Raw genomic sequence first — 25,999 nt, forward strand, 5'->3', positions numbered from 1 at the left:
TGGTTACAAGGTAGCCAACAAAATAGCCATGTACAATGAGACATCTGGCCTTTGCTTTTGTTTCCTCAATGCTGGCAGAGCATCATGGGAAATGAAATTCGTAAACACCACTGCCATAAGGTGTGTAGCTGCAGTGGTGCCAAAAGACATCCCAATTTCATGCTGTAAAGACAGCTCTGATTGCTATTAGACATGGCACCAGCTATAGTTACACTGTTAGATCATTTTTAGAATGTTAATACTCCAATCAGGAGCCATATTTCAAAAACTCCTACTACCTTCAAATTCCTTTTAGCCAAATCACATTATTGAGCACATACCTGTATATATCATGTAAATAAAATAGTTTTATATAAAAGGAAATCAACACTCGAGTACTGGGAGCTCAGAGCGATCATATGTTATCTTTGCAAAAGCCAGTTTTACTGCAAAAAATTATGATTTATTCCAACAATATTAAAAATACAAATGTAACGAATAGCCAGAAAGTACAAAAAAAACACTTTTGTAATGCATTTAGGAGTCTGAAACCTTTTATTCATAGGTCTTGTATTTAAAAGGCCTTAAATTCAGTCCCATACGTACTTAAAACCACCATCAAGCTCGGCTCATGTTTTCAGACTCTCATTTTATACAGTTGTTTATAGCATTTTATCTGGCTTGTCTCGGAAACCATAGGGAAACAAAGAGATTGATTTTGTGAAGCATTTGCCCTATAGGCAACAATGATAAAATATACTTGAAACTTGCAGAAAAAGTTACAACTGAAACCGACAGTAAGCAACAATTTAAAGCACGCTTATTTTAAAATATATTGATTTTCATATGAAAATTATTCGGTGCAATAGGAACTTGGCAATTAGATATAAATGGATTACGCATATTATTTTTTTTATTACATCTTAGGTAAACAGTGAAACTATCCAGTTTAAGAGGCTCCCCTTCATTAACATACAGCCGTGAGTCAGGTCAAAAATTTTCTTGAGCCTGATTAATGATGGCAAAGTGATGTCAAATGGAGCCTGTGAAAAGAAAGAAATTATAGCTGTGAGAGAATCATTTTTCTTGTCACCGGCAAGCATCACATCTATTTTCGCACTTAAGATTAATATCAGGAAGCAAAAAAATTGCTGCATTACCCAGCAAGTAGTGAGAGAGGAATTCAGACAATGATAATTTACTAAAAATGTTATGAATGCTCTGAATTTAGGATGATCGTACATGAATTACCTCTTCTTAAAGCACTGTATTAACACTACTGATGCATATTCCACATTGTAAAACAGAATATATATCTATTTGTTAAGTCTCTCACCTGAACGCATGGTTTGGAATCCTGAGAAGAGGACAGCAGCATTTGGACCTCCGAGCAGCACTGCTTGGTCAATTCCTAAAAAAATAAAATATATATACTAAAACAATTATATGTGAAAACGGCATACGGGTAGATTACCATTGACTTGTGTCATTACAGAGAGAACCTATACCATTTGTATATCAGACGGATTCCAACCACAAGGGCAGTCAAGATCCGAAAAGCTAGCAAGTTGCCACTGCGTGAGAGAGACAGCAATCCTGGATGATCGTTTTGGCCTTTCTTGGGGTCTGATCAGCAAGGTGTAGCTGATACCCCTCTAGGCACAGTGAGCATTGGGTCCATGTCTGGATTAGCCTATTACTTTAGGAATAGCTTAAGAAAATGCATTGCAACAGAAATAGAGAAAATGAGAACTCATTCTCTGTTTTTGCTGCTTACATGATTACAGACCATGTAACGTGTTTATTACATTTTAGGAGGTTTTCATGCATAATTTATATATTGTGTTCAGATCAAGAATGGAGTCTCCATTAAAGGTGCATACATTACCTGTGATGTACATCTATAAAATGAAAGCTGTACAGCCTGTGACAGACCCAGCCGCAAGCTGTTTCACTCATAAAAACTATGAATGAAGCGATTCACTGTACAATTCTGAAAACCGTACCTTAACAAACTCCATTAATAATAACAATGAACAAAGCTATTTGTACTTTGTGAAATAAATTGTCCATCCTTCCTTTCTTCTTGTGCGCTGTTTATCTTATATGGATCGATAATGTCATATATAAATTATATAAAGGAAGTGTATTCTTGGTTTTACTTTCCATAACCACTCTAGTTCCTTCATTACAAAAGAAATTAGAAAAATCTACTTCTGTTCGCGTGTTTCTACAATTAATATTTTCATATATAGTTCTTTTAATATAATTGTTTGAATATGTCAACTATAATATTTGTACTTTGTGTACTGCGTTTTCCATACCCTTTAGGTTAATGCCTACAACAAGTGGAGAGCAAAAAAAAAATGGGTCGCAAGAGAATACTGAGAACGGGCAGCAGCTGAAATAGCCTGCCCTTCGGTGGGTCCCCGCTCAGTTCTCAATCTGGTTTTTGCTCATCTTGTGCCATTACAGAGAGAACATCTATGAAACATATCAGACTGGTCCCACCCATATGGGCAGTCCAGATCCGAAATGCCAGCAATGCCTACAACAACTGCTTGATCCAAGGATAAATCTGACTGCCATTCTGGGGTCAAGAAGGATTTTTTTTCCTAGCTTGTTGCTAAATTGTGCTTCAAACTGTTTTTTTTTTTTTGCCTTCTTTTGGATCAACAGCAAAAAAACAAATGTGAGGAAGGCTGAACTTGATGGACGCAAGTCTCTTTTCAGCTATGTAACTATGTAACTATGTAATGTACATCTTGCATATGGACTAGACACCTGGGAGTATGCTCAAAACAAGTCAAAAGGCATTTTACGTTCAGTGTTTATTGCTGAACAGCAGTACAGGTCTCCAACTGATTGATTGATGTATTTACTTAGAATTCCAAAAGTTGTATGGGTAGCTGTGTTAGTCCAGTGATGTAGATGCCGAAAATTATAGTCATGAAGACCTTATCAGAGGATGATTTGCAATTCCAAATAAAAATAACAGAGTATTGCAGTATTAGTATTAGTTGAGTACTATCAAGCTTGTTTTATTATACTAACAAAATCTGGGAACCACAAGTTTTCTGAAAGGGGATTATCTTCTGAATGCCTGCTCCTCCAAAATTCTGTAAGTACTTTTAAAAAGGTATTGGAAAATACTGCAATAGTCCATTATTTTCTCTTTGGAATTACAAATGGTTGTCCTCTAAAATGGTCTTGAAGACTCTGCCACTTGGAGTGTTCAGACAAGAAAAGAAAACATCATGTGTAGGAGGTTGATTGAAACAAAAATTGCTGCTTAACTCGCACATTACAAGGAGCAGGTAGAGTGTGAGAAATCAGCAGTTACTTGAGATAACCAGCCATTTGATTAAAGAGGCTTTCAATGTCAAGAAGACAATCATAACATGTATTGGCCATCTTTAAGATGCACATTTAGATTTAAGTGTAACATAAGAACTACTGATAATGGCGGAGATCAGACACATCGTTCTGCACATTGTGAATATTCTTGTTTTTTAGGAGAACATTTTACCAGATTCCAATATTTTATGTTATGTGCCATGTCATCATTATAATAGATTCTATAAATATAACCTCTATATTCTGCTCCTTAATATTTCTTTCATTTAAAAGTCACAACTTAGATCAGTGATTCTTAACTTTGGATTGGGACCTTATGTTTATTAGCGTGGATCACCACTGATAGGCACAGGAACACCACATTAATGAGGGCCCAGGAAACTGTCTGTTTTATATAGTTACTATAGCTGTTCTACTTTTCCCAGTGTAAATAATTAATACTGAGAATAGACTATTGACCATGGTTTTTTTTAAATACTTCAAGTATGCTACTATTAATTAGATTACACTTGATGAATGAGCCACTGTGGTAATATTCCAACTGAGGAATGGGTTAGTATGCTATTGCAATGTATACAATTGGAGACCCAGACAACAATGCAAAAATATTTAAGAACCCCTGCCTTACAATATCCGGTTGCCATTGATCCTATGTTGTAATGTATTTGCCAGAGTAGAAGCCAGCTACCTTTTAAATCGTCTACAACTATTCCCTGGTATCAGGATTGGCATTTATACTACAGTTGATTGGCTTCTAATTGATACATTTATATAGATATTTGACATGAAAAAAGTTGCTTTTTATTAAGATAAAATCTAAAAGCTACAAATTACTCAATGCGAGTTCTCTATCCCTCCAACAATCCCTATCACAATCAGGAAAAAAAGCAAAACGAAACCCAGCAGAGAAAACAAGACCTAGAAACTGCAATACAACATATCCTAAATCCTATATATAAAAAAGAACAAAAAGGATTTAGCAGAAACTGCAATACAACATATCCTAAATCCTATATATAAAAAAGAACAAAAAGAAATGAAAAAATACCAGCCACTCATATAACATGACATAGAAATATGTAAATATCTTCTCAACAGCTCAGAAGGATGCATTCTTTAGATCAGACTGCATGTTATTTTTAGACGGAATTTGTATCTATCAGTGGAACCGAATGTCAAAATACAAAAAAATAATGCTGCTCTTGTCCCAAATACGTCAAATCAGACAAGTGTAGTTAAGAGAAGCTCGTTCTAGCACCTAGTCTCACCCAACACAAGAATAGATTAGGGATGGTGTTATGGCATGAAAACAAAATATATTTCACATGTGTAATACCTGCAGTTCTATTGGAACTTGAGTTATTTCAAGATCTTTTTTACTTTTTGCAGTTTGAGATGAATGCTTCTGCTTCTCAAAGTGTGGATCCACCACAGGATTCAGAGACAGTTCAGCCTGCTGTTTCAAATCAGACAGCTTCTCGTGTAACGAAAGAGCTCTAGGATAAAGACACATATTAAAGAGATACAGACAGTAAGACCAAATATGATAAAGAACGATACACTCCCAAAATAGCTAGAATTATTATGCCTCTATATTACTACCTTGTGTATAAATATATATATATTAGAATGTAACCCGGAAACAAACTGACTTAGTCATAAGAAGCCAATACTATTATTCACAATTATAAGCCATTCTGTAATCCACCATACAAGCTATACATTGTTCCAGAAAATACATAGATTAAAGATATTCTGACCTGAAAATTGTACCTCTATCCTCATCTGTCACAACACCCATGCCATCCCACTATGCCATTTTATTGTAAAACACACAGACACATTACATTATGTTGCACAGTGTTTGGCTTTTATATGATGTAGGTGATTACACACAGTCAGAAGGAACATACCGTGACAAAGGGATCCAAATATGGCCACAGAGCAGGTTAGAGGGGTCACACATTTTCGGATCGTTAATGCTTACACTATGCTTATTGTACGCATACAATAGCAACACCTGGAAAAAGATACAAAAAGAAACAAATGTGACGTGTAGCATTTTTCAATACGAAGATCTAAAAATTCACCTTTATATCAAAAAAATCTATATATCTAATGTTATAAATTGAGTTTAAAAGGAACCTACAACTGTAGTAGCTATGAGTCGTTGAAGATGAACTTTATGAATTCAAGTAGTAGAGGGATATTCATGATTATATATATATATATACTGTATATATATATATATATATATAATCAGCAATAGCAATGTGCTTGTTGCCATAAACTACCTTTACACGAACCAGTTTACAATAGATGCTATTCCCTGCATTCTGACCATCTACCATTGTAGTAGGTCCACTGGCCGTTACATTATCTCACTTAATCACTTTTCACCACGATCTTGTAACCAGGCTGATGTTCAACTTGGCTTTCATTTTCTCCTTTATGTTGTCTGTCTACCTTTCTGTTGTAGGGGAGAAATGTTCTGTCTCCATACAGCTGCTAAATCTGAGCACACAACCAGTTTCTAACTGAGTGGTGTGACTGTGAGGCACAGGTTAATGTAACTAAATGAATGACTTTCTCACAAAAATGCAATGGATAATATCCCTACATGAAAAGAACTCATATAAACCAAACTGAAACCAAAAATAGAATATTACCATCGATCTTCTGTGGTCTAATCTTTCTAAGGTTGGAAAATACCACTGTATACAGAGTTCTGTGCCTAAAGATGCAATTGCCATTTTTTCATCTGCAGCTTCGTTTTTGGATCCGTCGATGGGTTCCTGTCCTGGCGACGGTGGTGTCTGATGAGATTCTTTGTTTGATGTCTACAATTCAGATGATTTACATGGTCAGTATTTTTTGCTGAATTGCTAATTTGTTTTTTGAGTCTCTATAATACAAGATGATCAATATGTAATACCATTAATAGGTAACATGAGCAATGTTTTTACCACATATAAAAATGTAGACAGAATGATTGAAAAAAGCAAAATAAATATATAAATAAAAAGAATGGTATATATTTAGAGTAGCGATAATATACATAAAGCAGAGCAAAGAAAATTAAGAGCAGCAACTAACACTCCTCCATTATTAGTAAAAAATAAATAAATAATGAAACATGTAAAAACAAAACAAGCATAAGTAATAGTAATGACACTTGGAAGCACTACAAATCTACATACATAATGATAATGGTTAATAACAGAATTTGGTGGATCTACTATTATCATCGCAGCTTGAACAACACAATCAGAAAGCAACGACTACAAAATATTTTGTTTTACTGTTCAACAGACTAGCCCGTGGATTGTATATTTTGTGGCATCCAGGTTATATGATGCAGAAACCAAATTGTAGTTTTCACAATATTAAAAGAAGGGCATAGTACACTCTAAAACATTAGGAAATAATATAACAGTCAGAGGTAACCCTGTGCCATTCTGGTAATGTGTAGCAAAAATATAGACCAGGTCATTCACTAAACACAGCCCTTGGGTGGGGACGAGGAGAGGAACTAAGTCTTCTCTCCTTGAATGTTATAATTAGAGCCCACCCATCCACCGCCTATTGGTGGGTGCTGGGGTGGGGACATAAGGTCCCCCCTGGTTATATTAGAATAGTCCCAATGGGTGGGGGCACATTGGATGGGGGCAAGGGGATAAACAGTAATCTTTCCTTACTCCACTTTTTTTTTTAACGTAAAGTCCCCTGACCAAATGACAATGGGTGAAGCCCCAATGACTGTCCAGTTACTAGTTATCAATGTTTACTAGATATGCCCCCACTTGCCACACGGGGGCATAAGGATGGTTGAAAACCTCCATTATTGTCATATTTACCCCCATAGAGTGTCTGGTGGCATTCAGTCAGAGTAAAATCTGAACCAAATGTAAGGCTTAGCTATAGCCCTGTATCGAATAGTGCAAAACCATCCTGCTGTGTACAGGGCCATTTGGACTTTAGTCAATAACCCTCAGAACTTTTATGGTGTGTTTCCCTAAGGCCTTCAGCACCTCAGTCAGAACTCTGGAGAACATGAGCTAATGTGCCAAAGGATAATCCACTGGTTGTCTGAATTGATTCTAGAAAATGCAGGGCAAGTTTCAACCTTTCTAATCCTAGGAATATGATGTAAGGTGTTTTTAAATAGGTTCACCTCCCTCTCTCCAACATTCTGTGAGACATTACATTATGGGATTTCATGATTCAATCACAATGAGGGAAAGCAAAACATGAGCCAAAAACTGGTAGTATCTGCTAGGTATTAAGAAAGTCAGGAATGAGAAACAGGCATTGGAAAAATTGAGAAACTAAAGAACTATGATGGAGAAAACAAAGGGTATGCCTAGTCACAGAAGTGGGGGAGAAGTGAGGTGACTGAATGACAGTAGTCAATGGGTCTTGGATAGGCTTGGGAATACCTCAGTCCAAGGTCGGTCTAGGTTTAGATATACTAGCTAAGCTTATCTCTTAATCAAATCCAGTCTTTAAATGTTACCCAGAAGTCAATAGGGACCCCCACAACCAAGTACAAAAAAACCCCAACATCTCCAAGAGTGTCAGAAGCATTCTTGCCTCTTTTCATATAATGAATGTATTTCTTTAGTTAATGATTAATATTTAAGAGTATTAAAACTTACTGAAATCACTGTAATTCTGTTTAGAAATAGGATTAAAATTAAACCAATTACTCAAAACGCAATGAAAAACATCTCCCATAGCATCCATAAAGCTTAATTATTTTAAATCACCCTATTTGTTTGACAGATTTTCAATAAATTTGGAATGAGACTTTATGCTAACTATTCATAAGGAGAGAACCTTGCACAATGGCACTTTAATCTTTTCATAAAACATGTTTAGGTATTATATTACGGGGGGAGGTTGACTGAATTCAACCTGACATGCTCAAATCATTACCCAATCTATAGCGGTTATTAAAAGCAACAAAAGCTTTTGTTTCCGTGACAAAACAGAATAATCAAAAGACTTTATGCTTGTTAGTTATGTGCAACAGAGAGGTTATTGTATGATTACGCCTGCACCTGTCAGAGAGCTGCAGCTGATGATCTGAGCAAAACAGAGTATTTTCATAAAACACGAACAAATAACTCTATACAACAGTTTGATAGGATATTCATCAGAAAATGTGAAATCTGCTTAATTTGTATTAGGATGAAGACTGACATTTCTGAATGAATTGCAAAATGCTGATAAAAAAAAAATGTTTATTATGAATTCAACAGTGAGCGTTATTTTTTTTTTTACAAGGTGTTCACTAACACAGGAATTATGTCACAGGATGCCTGTGCTGGTTTGGGGGCATAGAAAAGGTTAAAGGGACACTTTAGGGTCACGAACACAAACATGTATTTTTGACCCTATAGTGTTAAAACGCTATTTACCCCCCAGGCCTTCCCTTACCCCCTAAATATAGTAAAATCTTACAGTTAGTCCAGTATGCTGATACTGGTTCTGCCCCTGATCTGCCTTCTGGCTGACATCGTCAGAAGTGGTAAACACACCCAATCACAATGCTTTCACCAGGAAAGCATTGGATTGGCTGAGACTGTCAATTTTGATGATCTCAGCCAAGGAGGAAGGTTGGGTTTCGGCCAAACAACACCGTGGCCAATCAGCATCTTCTCATAAAGATACATTGAATCATTGCATATCTATGAGGAAAATTCAGTGTTTCCATGCAGAGGATGGAGATACTAAATGTCAGTGTGGCACGCTGTGCAGCACTGCCTCAGGAAGCACCTCTAGTAGCCATCTGAGGAGTGCCACTGAAGGTGTCCCTAGGCTGTAATGTAAACACTGCATTTTCTCTGAAAAGACAGTGTTTACCGCAAAAAAGTCTGCAGGGACATGCTACACTCACCAGAACAACTATATTAAGCTGTAGTTGTTCTGGTGACTATAGTGTCCTTTTATTAACGATACTCGATTGCCAAATTCCACTTCTTCATACAAATATTATAAAAAAAATGATTAATGGCGGTTTCTGACTTATGTGGAATAGTGGTATTTAAATCAATGAAATGTTCCTCTTCTGAATTTTCTAATGGATCTGGGCATGTAGAATACGGGCTAGAGTCTAAGAAGGAAGCACAAAATGGACAGAAAGTCACATTGTTGGTTGTTAGAGTTGGGAAATACTTTTGCCAGTAAATTGAGAGCACAAATTGAAGGCCCATAATTAACATAATTCCAGATTTATTTTCTACTTACCCATCTACATTGACATTGATTAGCAAGAATACTGTTATAAACAAGATACGCAATAGTTGATGCTGTAGGTGGTTGTGTTTCATGCTGTGACAGCATCGATATGCTACAAGGTTATGTTTGAGTAGTATGGAACCTTTTAGTAGTATACAAGTCTATTTTTATATATAATATATATAGATAGTTAATACATTGCTAAACACAAATACACACACCAGTCAAGCCATTAGACTTGCTATCCCAAAAGAAATCTCACTTTAACAGTGCTCTCACTACAGCAAGGGATTCTCGGTAGGTGTATGCAAATGAGCTCAACAAAGAACCACATATTTGCCTCATAATTCCAGCTCATACATGGTTTCCTTGAAGTATGTGTCTGCTGTATACAATAGCTTTGAAACACAATTAAGGAAGAAGCGCAAAGCCAGTGAACCACTCATGGACAGTTGTTTCGTTGTTAATGTTCAGCATGAGGTTGGTTATTGGCTTGCAATGGAGGCTTGGCGTTACTTGTAAAGTACATACCAAAAGAGTTGTGGTGGGGAAAAAAGTGTGGATGAAAACCCCTTCCACCTGAAGTAAGTGGATAGTTAATACATTGCTAAACACATATACACACACCAATCAAGCCACAAGTATTTTCCCCACAGAAATCTCACTTTAACAGTGCTCTCACTACTGCAAGGGATTCTGGGCAGGTGTATGCTAATAAGCTCAGCAAAGAACCTTTTTTTCCCCACCACAACTCTTTTGGTATGTACTTTACAAGTAACGCCAAGCCTCCATAGCAAGCCAGTAACCAACCTCATGCTGATGATTTGATTTAACAATGAAACAGCTGTCCATGAGTGGTTTACTGGCTTTGCATCTTTCTCTAAGTTGTGTTTCAAAGCTGTTGTATACAGCAAACAGAGACTCAAAGGAATCCATGTTTAAAATGGAATAATGAGGCAAAAATGTGGTTCTTTGTTGAGCTCATTTGCATATGTGTAATCCAATCTACACTATATATATATATATATATACACACATGTACATACACACTGTATACATTTATTAATATCCGTGAACATTCAAAATTAAACTACTGTCAAATATCCCATTCATAAAACAATTGTCTGAGCCAAGTCAGTTATTATAAAGCATTGCTAACAGATAAATGCATTGGTTTTATTCACTAAGCCGTAAATTGCATCTTCAGCCAAAATAATGGATTTGGAACAATTTTCGAACTTGGCTATTTTTCTAGCTTGTCTGTATTGGCCTAAAGGAGCAATCCCATTTTCAGTTTGCCAGAACTCTCAGTATGTTGAAAAAAAGAAAAAAAAACAACAAAGAGATCTAACCTTTACCAAAACACGGTGGCATTCTTCTGTCCTTTTCTCTAATTGGAAAATGCGTATGCCAATTTGCTGCTTGCCCACCTGGCATTAAAAGGTTAAATACATTTTCTTCCTGTACTGCATAAAAAAATGTTCCAAATGTACAGGCTTCCAACTGATTCAGCTGGCACAGCCATTTAAGGAAGCAGATGGTAAGGTCATTGCTGGCATTTAGGATATCGTAACTCGCATAGCAGAAGACAGTGTGTATATTTAAGTTAGCATTCACATGTCATTTAATTGCCTTAAACACAAAATGATGTTTCCTGAGCACAAACGGCAAGGGGGGAAAAAAAGCTTAATTACTAGCTAGTTGCTAAGGTAACAACATTTTCTCCAGGAAAATAAATTCCCAGATTTATGTAAACATAGTAATAATTACAAAAAAAAAAATCACTGATTTATTAGTAGAGAAATGACATTTACTTGAATCATTAGGTAGGTCTGGTTGCTATGGGTATTTTTACCTTATTATATTTTATTCTACACAGTATCTATTTTTTAATAACAGCATAAACTAGGGAATCACAAAGCTTGTAGAATGGAAATGTGAATCTATATCACTGCTTAGAGGAGGGAGCTATTACAGTTTCATTGAGATATGTAAAAAAATAATGAGAAATTGGGGAATGATAAGAGACCTATTGATATATTACACTGTTACGGTAATCTCTGTCTAACAATCCGCTTGTGCTATACTTTCTAAAGACAGTTCCCTTGTTTTTCGCCAGAAGCTGGACACCACGGAACAAAGTTGGGACGTCCAGACAGGACAGTTAGGAATCTTGGGTTCTAAAACGAATGTGACCTAATTGCACATATGGAAATATTAAGACATCATTATAAACATCATACGAGTGCAAAGGCAAAAATAAGGGAGATCAAGCTTCAAGTTACCGTTAGCAACATTTTTTAATATATCATGTTTGGTATCGTTGTTTGTTTCTTGTTAGATTACAAACTAGGCAACAATTTCAGGAAGAAATCTAAGCATGGTATATTAAACATGCTATATAACAAAACTCTAAAACCATCACCAATGACTGTTACCACAGAAACTGGACTACATATATTACCTGCTACCTTGTTCGCTGTGTTCCAGAGCTGATTAAATCACATTTCATGCTTTTATAAACAAGCATAAACCCCCAAACTTGGATAATCTATCACTGGCTGGCTATGAGGCAGATAGAACTGGAATTCAAACATGTGTGCAGAATGGTTCTTTAGATATCACACATTTCAATAAAGGAACGTCTCTAAAAGCCTATTGGAAGGGGCATTAATTAGGCAAACGGGCAAAAAATAAACAAAGCCCTATCCACAGATTATCATAAGCAACAAATAGCTAAATAAATGCATACACTGAACGACATCATGCTTTTCAGAATGCATCCTGGGTCTGTCAGATACATACAAAGCGGGACGGTCTGCTGAACATGCATATACACACTCTCTGCTACCTTTGCTCTAATGATATAACTCAACAGACTGTCTCACAGCCTTTTATTATAACAAATCAGTGAATGCAACCGCTGAGAATACAAGTTCTGAGCCTTTCGATATTGTTGACAATAAACGCCAAATTATTGCCCCGATTTAATATTTTTGGATAAGGTTTTCAAACACTTTAATATTTGAGGATACACTTTTATTTATTTATTTCAAACTATTAAAATATCAAAAATATATCATGTATATAAAATGCATCAGTATATAAAAACATATCAAATATTAAATTTTTTACTAAATATTGAATAATTTAAAAAATGATATAAAAAATATTAAATCATTTAAAAAACAACAGCTCAATGAGCCTGCCCATTGGTGGGTCCCCACTCAGTTCTCAAGCTGGTTTTAGCTCACCTTGTGCCAATACAGAGAGAACCAGGCCATTTGCATCTCAGATTGATTTCACCCAAAAGGGCAGAACAGATCCAAAATACAGGCCGGGTCTCTCTGCACGAGAGATACAGCAACCCCAGACGATCATTTTAACCTTGTTAGGCATCATCAGTGAGGCATAGCTGATATCTCTCTAGGCACCGTGAGCAAGGGGTCCACATCTGGATTACCCTTTAAACTTAAGGAGAGCAAAAAACAAGTCGCAAGAGAGTGCTGAGAATGGACAACAGCTCAATTAGCCTGCCCTTCGGTGGGTCCCCGCTCAGTTCTCAAGATGGTTTTTAGCTCATCTTGTGCCATTACAGAGAGAACCAAGCCATTTGCATCTCAGACTGATTCCACCCAAAAGGGCAAATGCTTAAAGATATGCTGCCAAACAAGGCTAATGTTCCTTGGGTGCTTTCATTTGTAGGATTGTGACTTCTCTTCACCTACAACGCTACATATGACTTGAAAAAAATATAAACTAATCACAATGGCTAAACACCAGCTATGCTTCTTCCAATTCAGAGTTGTTCTCTAAAGTGAGAATTGTTGGGCACCCACAGTGAATTTTAAATTCAAGGCAAAAATAGTCATACTAGACAAGTTATCCCAATTCAGCTATACTTCCAGTTCAGCTTTGGCCTTAAAGGGAAAACAAAGTTGTTTTCCAAGCACTATAGCTCCCTATTATTATTATTATTATTATTATTATGTTATTTATATAGCGCCATCAAATTTTATCACATGACAGGATGCTTCATATTTTGCATAACTTTCTTTACTTTATGCCCCCAGCAGCACAAGTCAATCAGAAAAACCTTTAAACCAATCAGTAACAGGCATCACATCCATATATAAAGCCATGACAGACACATGACTTCCTCTTTCTTTGCTGCTTACCAGCCAAGGCGCAGGTCAGAGTATTTTGTTCCAAACAGTTTTTAATTTATATTACATTTATCATTATATTTGAATGTTTATGTCCCCTGCTTTTTTGGTATTAGATTTGCTTTTCTACCCTGATAATTTTCTATGTTGCTTTTACATTTTGGTATTAGATTTGCTTTTCTACCCTGATAATTTGCTAAGTTGCCTTTACATTTGGTATTAGCTTTGTCTTTCTAACCTGATAATTTGCTAAATTCCTTTTACATTGTGGGGATTAGATTGGTCTTTCTACTCTGATATTTGCTGTTGCTTTTACGTTTTTATATTAGACTTGTCTCTGCTGGCACTTTGTTTTATCACATTCTCTGCTTTAGTCTCGCGCGGATCGCAGCGTTTTACCGTGATCGCGTTTTGTTTGCTCTGGTGCCAGGACTTCAGGGCAGGTCTCTGGGGGTTGGGGGTGCCGGGGGGACTCAGTACTACACTAAGGAAACCAGTTCTCCATATCTTTTCCATAAAGCTTATGATTGTTTCTGGTGTGAAGTCAAGTAGAGTAAGTCAATCATGTATGGAATCCCAAAAGAAAGCCCCTTAATAAATCAATCAATTCATTAATTTCATACTGCTGGAAAACACTTTCAAGACCTGTCAAACTGAATGCAGACTTCATACGTATCTTGTCAATGTCTACTAAAAAAAGTAAAAAAAAAAAGCATATAAAAAGGAGAAATATGATGGACCATTTAGACCTAAATTTCAGTATTGGGAGGCGTGGCTTGGCAGCCGAAGAACATGGCCGCTTAAACTTTCCCGCCGCCCGGGTCCCGACTCCTGAACCGCAACCTACCCGCTACACTGCCGACATGGGGAGATCAAATAGAATCCCACAGACCGGGAAGACCCCAGAGCCCAAAAAGGGACACCTCACCTCGTCCCTGCGCCAGTTCCTGGTGACCCCCGCAAACCTCACGACGCAGCCGTCTGGCGCCGACGGATTAATGGCATCGGAGGAGTCCGCGCCGTCCTCACCGGCATCAGACATGCTCACGGGCGGCACAGAACGGCCCCCGTGGTTGGACCTCCTGAGAGCACTGCCCACCAAAGAAGATCTCCGCTCAGCCACCTCAGACCTGGGAGCTACCATTAGACAAGACATCCAGGCACTGAGGGCTGACATGCAGGGCCTGTCAGACCGCGTGAGCCACATGGAGGCAGCCTGTGACAGCCTGAGGGAAGCACAGAATACATTAGCAGAGGCTGCAGAGACCTCCTCAGAACAGGTACGTGGCATGGCCCTACATATTGAGGACCTGGACAACAGGGGGCGTCGCAATAACCTAAGGCTGCGCAGCCTCCCTGAAACTGAGGATTCCCCCCAGCAGCTACAAGAAATTCTCCTGGAAATATTTAATGGGATACTAGGCCGAGACCACCAGGCACCCATAGAATTTGTAAGAGCTCATAGAGCCCTCCGTCCTAAGGGCACGCCAGATAGCCCACCCAGGGACGTCATATGCTGCCTAGCAAAATTTTGCCTTAAAGGAGACTATCCTTCAACAAGCACGAGGCCGGCAATCGCTCACCTACCGGAACCAAGACCTGCAACTCTTTCCAGATTTATCACCAGCTACCCTGACCTACCGACGCGCTCTGAAACCACTCACGAGGGTACTGGTGGCCCAACAGATCCGATACAGATGGCAGATGCCCACGGGACTGCTCGTCCACACGCCGAGAGGTCCGTTCCTGGTTCGCACATACAGCGACTATATAGCACTGGGCACGGAGCTCCAACTGCCCGCCATCAACATGAGATGGCCTGACACATTGGACATCTATACCACCGCAAGAAACCCCTACCCGAGACCGGCGCTGCCGCAACGCACTAGAGGGGGACGCCAGGAGGCCACTAGGCCCACAGGTACCGCCCGTTAGAGGGCATGACTTTTCCCCCTTTCCCCCCACATTGCGCCCAACATCAGCCTGGCCCTCTCCAGGACATAGACACTGCCCCCAGATACGAACTTAGCCAACCTACCGATTGGACATCCCACATTGGCACCCCGTCTCTCCACCCCACAGAACTGCACCTCTTGCCGGGTGGACAGTTGCACCCCACCTACAGCCAGGCCACACAGAAGCACGACCATGGACATGAGGGCCCTGTCTGCCCCGATGGGGTCGGGGACTGTAGTACATGGCAATGTCCGCCAATGTTGATACTGGCCCGCTGGGAGCACCTCCTGCACCGTGTCTCTGTGGCGCCCACGCATGCTGCAACTGCCCACCGCTTATGCGCCAGCGCATGCCATAATTATCCACGGCGCCGCATAACATTCGCACGCACAGGTCACAGCTACCCCCGCCCCCTGCTGCACACCACTGTCTCTGCGCTCGCCACCACTAAAACTGCTCACTGCAGAGCGGGTACCATGGCATAGACACCCACACACGCCACAGTTGTCCACTGCATTACACTGACCGCTGTAAACGTGCCGGCGCAGGCTCACATTGCCCCATGGCTGGCGTATAGACCCATATGCACGCCCGCGCAAATTGGCCATTGCATTGTATATAACATGAGATGTCTTTCCTAGGAGCTGTTCTCAGGTCTCTCTATTTGTGGGGCTCCCTTTTGGACATGCACCTCTAGTACCTTTCATTGTTTTATTTCTGTATAATATGGTATATGCACCTGCTTCTGTTAAACTTGTCTACTGCACTACTTGAACAAATGTTATATAATGATATATTGTGTATATGGGTGTAGATCCGCCAGCGCAGGCTAACAGCGCTCCTTGGTGCACATGTCACCCTCACCTGCAGCCAGGCCATACAGGGGCGCGGCCGTGGGCATGCGCCCGTCACCACCAAAACTGCTAACTGCAGAGCGGGTACCATGGCTTAACCGCCCACACACGCCACAATTGTTTACTGCATTACACTGACCGCTTTAAACATGCCGGCACGGGCTCGCATTGCTCCATGGCCGGTGGGTGGACGCATGTGCACGCCCGCGCACGCTCAAATTGTCCATGGCATTGTCTATAACATGAAATGTTTTCCCTGGGAACTGCTCCCAGGCCTCTCTATTTGTGGGGCTCCCTTTTGGACATGGCACCTTTCATCGCTTTAGCTCTGTATAATATGGTGTAGGCTGCTTCTGTTAGACTGGTCTATTACAATTCATGAACCAATGTGTATATATGGTGTATATATGTGAATGTGTAAATATGTGTAGACCTGCCTGCGCAGGCGGACAAGTGCCCCCTGGTGCACATGTCACCCTGCGCACACACTAGCACACGCTTCTAACACCATGGGACTGGGCACAACACGACATATGCTCCTGCATGTCCCACACCTGGCTACTACTCATACCGCAGGTTCGGCACACGCGCAAGTCCCCAGGGTTTAGGGGCTCGCATGCAACACTGGATAGGCACCTGACCACACTACACCAGAGTACAGTTCTATATGCAACATAGTATGAGCGCCCGCGTACACAACCAGAGAGACGCAGTGACGTGCTGCAACCAGAGGGACGCAGCCCAACACCACACAGAAGGGGGAACCCACAAGGGGTTACCCTCCGGGGGGACGTAGGCTTCCCATAATCCTTTCAGGGACGGAGGAACAGCACCACGGGGCTACACTGATGCGCATAGGGGGAATGGGAAAGGGGGGGATCCACCAACAGCCTAAACATCCGCACGGTAGAAAGGGGGTTACGCCCTGTGTAGGCTAGTGCATCTTCCCTTTAGATAGGACAACGTCGGGACCCGGGGGCGAGTCCTTGCAGACACGCAACAGGTTACAGTTACAGCTGGAACCCGACCATACCCTGGGAGACTCGCCCCGGGGGCGTGACACCAGTTTTCACAAGTTTAAGTTACACCCGTTGGTGTTCTGTTTTGACCCACAGCCGCCACTGTTGGCGGGTTGACAAGGCGCCTTCCACTCCCCGTGAGGTCGGTGTCTATTGCATAGGGGGGGCTATCCCCCACTCCGGTCTCCGGGCCGGGGGATCTCTACCCCCCTGACACCGGTGCCTCGGTTCCATTGCGGGGGCGGCCCCCTCCGCACGGAGATATCCGCTCCCCCGCCCTGCTTCCCCCGGACTGGGCTCTACCTACCTGGGCCATCACCCGTCCCCTCCGACCGGGGCGACTAAGACACCCGCGGGACTTGACATCATGGCTACACCCGCACCCAAATACGTACTGGCCCCACTCAACTTCCTATCCCTAAACGCTAAGGGCTTAACTCCCCGAAAAGAGGTCACACGCGCTACACCTCGGCCGGAAAACCAGAGCCCATGTGATCTACCTCCAAGAAACCCACTTTAAAACCAACGCAGCTCCGAAACTCTGCAACCATATATACACCCAAGGCTTCTACAGCAATAACCCGGATGGGAAATCTAGGGGGACAGCAATACTCCTACACAAATCCATACCCTTCGTAGCTGACTCGACCATGACTGATAACTTGGGCAGATACATATTCGTCAGAGGTAAAATCCTGGACGAAACCTACACCTTTGCCAACATCTACGCCCCGAACACGCGACAGGACAGATTCCTCCGGGACACACTCCGGGCCCTTCACGACTTCACGACGGGCTGTCTGGTCCTGGGCGGGGACTTCAACATCGCTCTACACCCGACGATGGACGCATCCAGGGGCCACTCATCGACACCCCCCCACACACTGCTTAAAATTCGTAAACTTCTCCACCAGTACAGGCTTACAGATTGTTGGAGGGCGACACACCCGACAGCTAGGGATTACACCTTCTATTCGACCCAGAATGACTGCTACACACGCATCGACTATTTCTTTCTGCCATACTACTATCTACCCAGACTGCGGGACTCTGCCATAGGGGAGACAATGTGGTCCGACCACGCACCACTCACAATCCAACTCACATCGCCACTACACAAACCCAAAACCATGACATGGCGGCTACACGAAAACCTCCTATCCAACCCGCAGGTGGCCCAAGACGTACAACAAGCCCTGACGAACTACAGGTTACGCCCTGTCACGACGGGCTGTCTGGTCCTGGGCGGGGACTTCAACATTGCTCTACACCCGACGATGGACGCATCCAGGGGCACTCATCGACACCCCCCCACACACTGCTTAAAATTCGTAAACTTCTCCACCAGTACAGGCTTACAGATTGTTGGAGGGCGACACACCCGACAGCTAGGGACTACACCTTCTATTCGACCCCGAATGACTGCTACACACGCATCGACTATTTCTTTCTGCCATACTACTATCTACCCAGACTGCGGGACTCTGCCATAGGGGAGACAATGTGGTCCGACCACGCACCACTCACAATCCAACTCACATCGCCACTACACAAACCCAAAACCATGACATGGCGGCTACACGAAAACCTCCTATCCAACCCGCAGGTGGCCCAAGACATACAACAAGCCCTGACGAACTACTTCGCTGAGAACTTACCGCAGGACACGTCCCCCCTCATGACATGGGAGGCCCACAAGTGTGTGATAAGAGGGATCCTCATCTCACACTCCTCTGCCCTGAAGAAGGCACGGGACCACACGATCCGAGAACTAACGGCCAAGATAGGGACCCTAACACAGGCCCACAAGCGAACACTAGACGACACACTTCTCAGGGAACTCACAACAGCCCGTGAAGAACTAGCACGGACCCTGCGGCAATCGTGCACTAGGGCCCTCCAACGCACTAAATCATTCTTCTACACAGAGGGAGATAAGTGCGGTAGGTTGTTGGCCAGAATGATCAACAAAAAACGATCCATGACATATATTGCACGTATGCGCGACACCGCAGGCCAACTACACCACATGCCAGATCAAATCGCTACAGCTGTAACCCGCTTCTACACGGACCTTTACGCGATCCCCCCCCACACTCCTCGGGCGGACCCTAAAGTGGGAACGACCCACAGGAACGCATACCTCTCTAAATACACTAAAACTAAACTCTCCTCAGACGCAGCGGAGGCTCTGGAGGCGCCCCTTATGGAGGGGGAACTGGCCCTAGCCATCAAATCCTCGAAGACCGGCAAAAGCCCAGGCCCAGACGGCCTCCCCCTCAAATACTACAAAACCTTCCTGGCCACTTTGTCCCCCCAATTTATCTCGGCCTTCAACTCTATAACAGAGGGAAATACTATCCCCCAGCAAACACTAGCGGCCAATATCGTCCTGCTGCCAAAGGAGGGGGGAGATCCCGAACGGTGCACGGGCTACCGACCAATATCGTTACTTAACTGCGACCTACGCCTATTCGCTAAAATACTAGCTACAAGGTTGAATCCACACATATCAGACTTAATCTCACCGGACCAGGTGGGATTCGTCCCCCACAGGGAAGCCCGGGACAATACTGTCCGGGCCCTCTCCCTGATCCACCACGCACAGCGCACCTCAGAGAGCCTTCTCCTCCTCTCTACGGACGCGGAGAAGGCCTTCGATAGGGTGGCGTGGGACTACCTGTTCTCGGTACTGGAACACGTTGGCCTGGGGACCCACATGCGCCAGTGGATAGAAGCCCTCTACTCGTCCCCCACGGCCAGGGTGTGCATAAATGGGGTTTATACAGATGCATTCCCGGTCAGGAATGGAACCAGGCAGGGCTGCCCTCTGTCACCGCTTTTGTTCATCCTGGCCCTGGAGCCCTTCCTACAAGCGGTAAGGGACAACCCAGATATCTCGGGGGTGGCGGTGGAGGCAGACCACCACAAAATCACAGCATATGCGGACGATATGCTATTTTTTATAACGAACCCAGAAATCTCCCTCCCAAACCTCATGGCAGAGTTTAAGACATACGGCCAAATCGCCAACCTCAAGATAAATTACGCTAAATACTTAACATTGGCTTCCCCCGGAAGAGGGCAGACCAAATTCGACAAAATTTTCCCTTCCAATGGCAGGACGCCGCTATCAAATACCTGGGGGTGAAGCTCACGGCCGACCTATCCAAACTTTACCATATGAACTTCACCCCACTGATGGCAACACTACGAAAGAACCTCACGGAATGGGCCACACCTCACTTTTCCTGGCTCGGCAGGGTGGCCATTGCCAAAATGAACATCCTCCCACGGGTACTTTACCTATCCCAGACACTACCACTCCAACTCCCCACCACATTCTTCTCCGCACTCCGCACCCTCCTCATTAAATTTATCTGGAAGGGCACTAAACCCAGACTCAAATACACACAACTCACACTCCCTAAAACGGCAGGAGGCCTGGCCGTTCCTGATTTCAAACTGTATTACCAAGCATGCCACATGCAACGAGTCCTGGAATGGGCAAAAGAGGGGATTAGCAAACCCTGGAAGGCCATCGAAACACACCACGCAGGCAGGCCCCTTTCAGCCCTCCTATGGCTGGATCCACCGATTGGTAGGCGGCTAGTCCACCAACAACCCTTCACCGCCGCCACCCTAAGCGTATGGCACTCACAAGCGAGGAAACTACGCCTCTCCTCCTTCCCATCCCCGCTACTACCTCTGGCGTACAATCCGGAGTTTGAACCGGGGGTAAGACCGGGGAGCCTCTGCTGCGTCCTCCCTCAAACCATACCCAGACTCCGAGACATGACCGCCAATGGGAAAATCGTGTCCCTACAGACGCTCACAGACACACCCACCCAGCCCTTCATGACAACGTTTAGATACACCCAAATTAAGACCTACATCACCGCTATACCACAACATCCAGACGTATATAGGGACCTTACGCCAGTCGAACAACTGTGCCAGGACCCGGAGCCCATGCCCCATAGTATTTCCTACCTCTACTCCATGCTACAACGACAACAGGGACACCCCCCACCCCCCTTCATGTCCAAATGGGAGACTACCATAGGGGAAACATTTACCGAGACCCAGTGGCACAAGATCTGCGACCTAGTACACCATTGCGCAATCGCTAGCAAAACCCAAGAAACTGCCTACAAGGTTCTCACACAGTGGTACCTGACCCCAGAACGCTTACAGAGAATGCATTTGGATGCGGACGGCTTCTGCTGGAGGTGTAAGAGAGGGACAGGATCCTTTCTCCACATATGGTGGGAATGCCCACTCATAGTACCGTTCTGGGAGAAAATAGCTGCCATGGTGGCCATGTTCACGGACAATGTCCCACCCTTCCAGCCCGCCCCGTACCTCCTACACCACACGACAACCCCCACATCACGCTACAAACGCTCCCTGACCATCCGAAGGGAGGGAGGGGGGACGCGAGGGAGGGGGGCACTCCAGTGTTCTACAGTGCCAGGAAAACAGGTTTGTTTTCCTGGCACTAGAGAATCCCTTTAAATTGTCTTCAGCAACCTCACCTTGTGAGTTTGTCTGTTCCTCACTCAATTTTGTTCTTCCTGCACAGCTATTTCTGATTCACGTAACAATTATGTTAAATAATATTTATATAAAATTATGAATTATTAGCACCTGTTTGGTATAACTGTTTAATCACGTACCTGACTATATGCCTACAATATACCAAACCTTGTGTAAGTGTACCTAGAAGAAGTGATGCTGTATTGAAGCCAAATGGTGGTCACACTAAATAACGTTTGAATTTAGATTTTTCTTTTGTTCGCTCACTTTGCATTTTAAGAATGCAATGTGAGCGAACAAGAGAGGTGACAATGTCTGTTAATTCTGATTACACAATATCTTCATTAGATCACATATAATTTGAAGCACTGGAGTAAAAAAAAGTCAGTATTCCTTTAGGTTCATAAATATATGGTGCATACATTATATATAGAAGCACATGTATATATATGAACTGTTGTTGAATCTCCCCCATCCTAATTTCCACTGAACCTTTTCAAAATGTTTCTCCAGAGAGACAGAAGGATGACAGCTGGAGTGAAAGCTGAATAAGAAAATGTACATTGAGGAGTGACAGGCAGATTGAAAGAGCCACACTGATGGTAAGGGAGCCAGCAATGAAAGAGACATGTGACAGACAGATATGAAAAGTATAATCCTACAAACAGGTACACTGAGGTGGATAGGAAGAAACTAAAGGAACATAGAATAAAGTCGCAAAAAAAAAAAAACAGGGTTCTCCATTCAGTGATCCAGTCTTCGACTCAAGAATACCTGAATATACATATGAACGGATACATATACAGACACCAGGATACAAATTCCACCATGCCCTATCATGCCAGCTGTGTGGATAGACGTGTCCCTCTTTATACATTCTAAGCTAATAAAGGAAGCTTCCCACTTTGGTTATAAAGAAATTACATTGACAATTATTCGGGATATAAACCAGTATTCTCTGTCCATATCTTGTACACGATATCACGGGGTGAAAAGCAAACAGTAAACCTTTTATGCATAACGTTAAATATCTTAACTGATCGTTTATTTTTTACTTGGTTTATCTACTGTAGTGAATTGATAACACTCTATGAAGCTTGCCAGAGACACAATTTGATTTCATGTATTTTCTTTGGCTTCCACATGTGGTAATAGTGCCTGGAGACAACATTTACGTCTAAATCAAATTTCAATGGTTCATCACTGAGTAAGGGTATGGGCTGCTCAAGCTAATCCTTCTTAATTTGGCCAAGCAGACATGGACAGAAGTGATTGGCTGAAAGTGTCAGCCGATTGCTCTTAGCATATTACAGTCACCCATTGCTGGTATAAATTAGTATACCTAAGATAGAAATCAATCTCCATCGGGCTGCTGGCTTCCGGAGACCCTCATTCAGCAATAAAGGAACATTTTAGCATTAGAAAAAAAACTTTATTCCTAACGCTATAGTCTTCTCCTCTTTATTTAGATTCTGGCCTCCCCCTATATCTAAAGGTTTTACTTACCAATCTGCCTCCCGCAACATCACAAAGATGCTTTTAAAAGTTCAATCCAGTGCTCCTCATAGAAGAGTATGTGCACCTATTGGAGTATGACTTGGTTCTCATAGCGAAAGCACCTCTATTGGCTGCCAGGTAGACGTGCACCAGAGGAGTATTCAACCCTGCAATGCAAGCATTGCCATATCTACTAAAGTGGGACTTCTATACCTATTTTTAGATTATTTCATTGCTTTTACTCTTTGTTCAATAAATAGTTACTTTTTTTATATTTAAAGGGACACTATAGTCACCTGAACAACTACAGCTTAATGTATTTGTTCAGGTGAGATCTATAGCTCCCTGCAGGCAATCTAATGTAAACACTGTATTTTCAGAGAAAATACAGTGTTTACATTGATTGATAGGAATACCTCCAGTGGCCGTCACTCAGACGGCCACCAGAGGGACTTCCTATCATGCAGGGCCCTAAAAAGGCCCTGTACACGTCAGACGTATTAAGATACTTCTGACGTGTGCAGGAGAGAGAAGGCACTGTGTGTGCGCCTTCTCTCTCCAGCCTGTCAGAGAGGAGAGGGGGCGGGCGAAAACCGCGAGCTGAGCTGTCAGCCAGCTCAGCTCGCGGCCGCGCACACCGCGCGCAAGCGCGGTAGTGCGCTCAGAACTTCAGAGGGCGGCATGTATGCCGCCCTCTGAAGTCTGTGCGCATGTGCGTCGAAGTCGCGCATGCGCACAAGGGAGCAATGACGCTTCTCTCAGAGAAGCGTCGTATTGGGCCCCGCGATTTCGTCATTTTGACGAAAAAGGGGGCGCGGCATGGCTGGGAGCTCGGCGCTGGAACAGAGGTAAGTTTTTAATATCAAAAAGCATCGAAAATGATTTTTTATATTTGAAAGTACATATAAAAGCAAGAACGAAGGCTGGGGGACCTGTCTTTCTTGCTTTTATATGTAGACTATAGAGTCCCTTTAACTATTTGTTTTTTGCTTGCTACCTGGTACCAGCATATCCATAGGTGGGAGGAATTATACTACCCAGGCCGTTTTAACTAGATCAAGTCTTGCTCTAGCAAGTGTAAGTAAATTACTTCTTATTTAATTTTATTCATCAGTACTTAACATACCGTTGGAGTTTTCTTGCTTTTTCTAGCCTCCATATATACCACGCATATCTGAATTTCATTTGGAGCACCGGCACTGCCTAAACCAACACATATCCTTAGACGGGGATTATACCGTCCACGCGAAATACAGCAGAGCTCTTAGATAGCTCAATCAAATGTGAGTGGTTCCTATATAGTTGCTATCTGTGTGATTTGTACCTTATCATATTGTACTGTACCATTATTGTCTTTTTTATTATTCTGAGGTTCAAAGTACTGTACCCCTTGAAGATTCATGTACGTATAAATTTTGGGCGCAGTATACACCATACATCTTTTATATGTACTAAACAGCTATCCTTTACATTGCATTGGTTAAAACCACTGCAATTTTCTGTCATGGATGTCCTTCCCTTAAGGATCCATGACAGGATAATTCCATAATGTGGTATTTTACCAGCAGGGACTGTATATGTGGGCATCCTCTCTGTCAGCTGGGGCCAAATTTGGTGGTCCCACACTAACAGATGAGCTGCATGTAGCGCTCAACATGAAAGTTACACTCTTTTTACATGGGGATTTAAATCCCCCTGATGATTCAACTTGGTGTGAGCAGAGTTTAAATACCTGCTCACACCAATAAGAACCAAGTATCAATTAATACCTGGTTGTTCACCTGGGTCCACAATAAGTGGCACTGACTGATGAGCTGTATGCAGCATTCAAAGTGAGCACTGCATACAGCCATTTAAATCAATGGAGAACAGCTGGTCATTGGGAATAAACAAGGTTCTCAACAGCTCCCAGCATGCCTCCATGCCATTTGAATGGTGCTGTGCTTTGCCAGATACCCTGCATCAATCACAATGTTTCCTTGTAATGCTGAAAACAGACAGTATTTAGCAGCAACATACCATTTTTTTTACTGTTTTAGCATAGAATTCCCTTTGCTAATATTTGCACTGACATTAAACCCTTGAGATTAAGATAAAACGTTAGAAATAGTATTGCGTTTAGAATAAGGTTTATGTTTAAATGTAGGTTTAGAATTAGGGTTTGCAAGGACTCTGTTGAAATCAGAAAGTGAATATCTCTGCTGAAATCAACAGAGGGAATCCTAACATTATTGTTACGGTTAGGATTCCGATTATGATCTTGGTTAGGTTTAGGATTAGGGGTTGGCTGAAGATTAAGGTTTGGTTTAGCATTAGGGATGGGATAAGGATTGATTCTTTACAAAAGGTATTTTGGATATTGTTGCACTCAGGAGATGTTGCCGAGTAC

General features: G+C 42.4%; 1 protein-coding gene across 1 annotated transcript in view; it reads right to left on the bottom strand.

Moving 5' to 3' along the window:
* Positions 1 to 506: 506 nt before the first annotated feature.
* Positions 507 to 25,999, bottom strand: part of CFAP54 (cilia and flagella associated protein 54) — a 311,984-nt gene continuing 286,491 nt past the window's right edge. Inside the window, exons 65-69 of the mRNA XM_063446144.1 lie at positions 6,006 to 6,176; positions 5,250 to 5,356; positions 4,673 to 4,832; positions 1,316 to 1,390; positions 507 to 1,022 (exon numbers count right to left, since the gene is read on the bottom strand). Coding sequence (XP_063302214.1) covers positions 903 to 1,022; positions 1,316 to 1,390; positions 4,673 to 4,832; positions 5,250 to 5,356; positions 6,006 to 6,176 — 633 coding nt within the window. The 3' untranslated portion in view covers positions 507 to 902. The remainder of the gene's footprint in view (positions 1,023 to 1,315; positions 1,391 to 4,672; positions 4,833 to 5,249; positions 5,357 to 6,005; positions 6,177 to 25,999) is intronic.

This window comes from Pelobates fuscus, chromosome 3 (assembly GCF_036172605.1).
Source record: "Pelobates fuscus isolate aPelFus1 chromosome 3, aPelFus1.pri, whole genome shotgun sequence".
Taxonomy (NCBI): domain Eukaryota; kingdom Metazoa; phylum Chordata; class Amphibia; order Anura; family Pelobatidae; genus Pelobates; species Pelobates fuscus.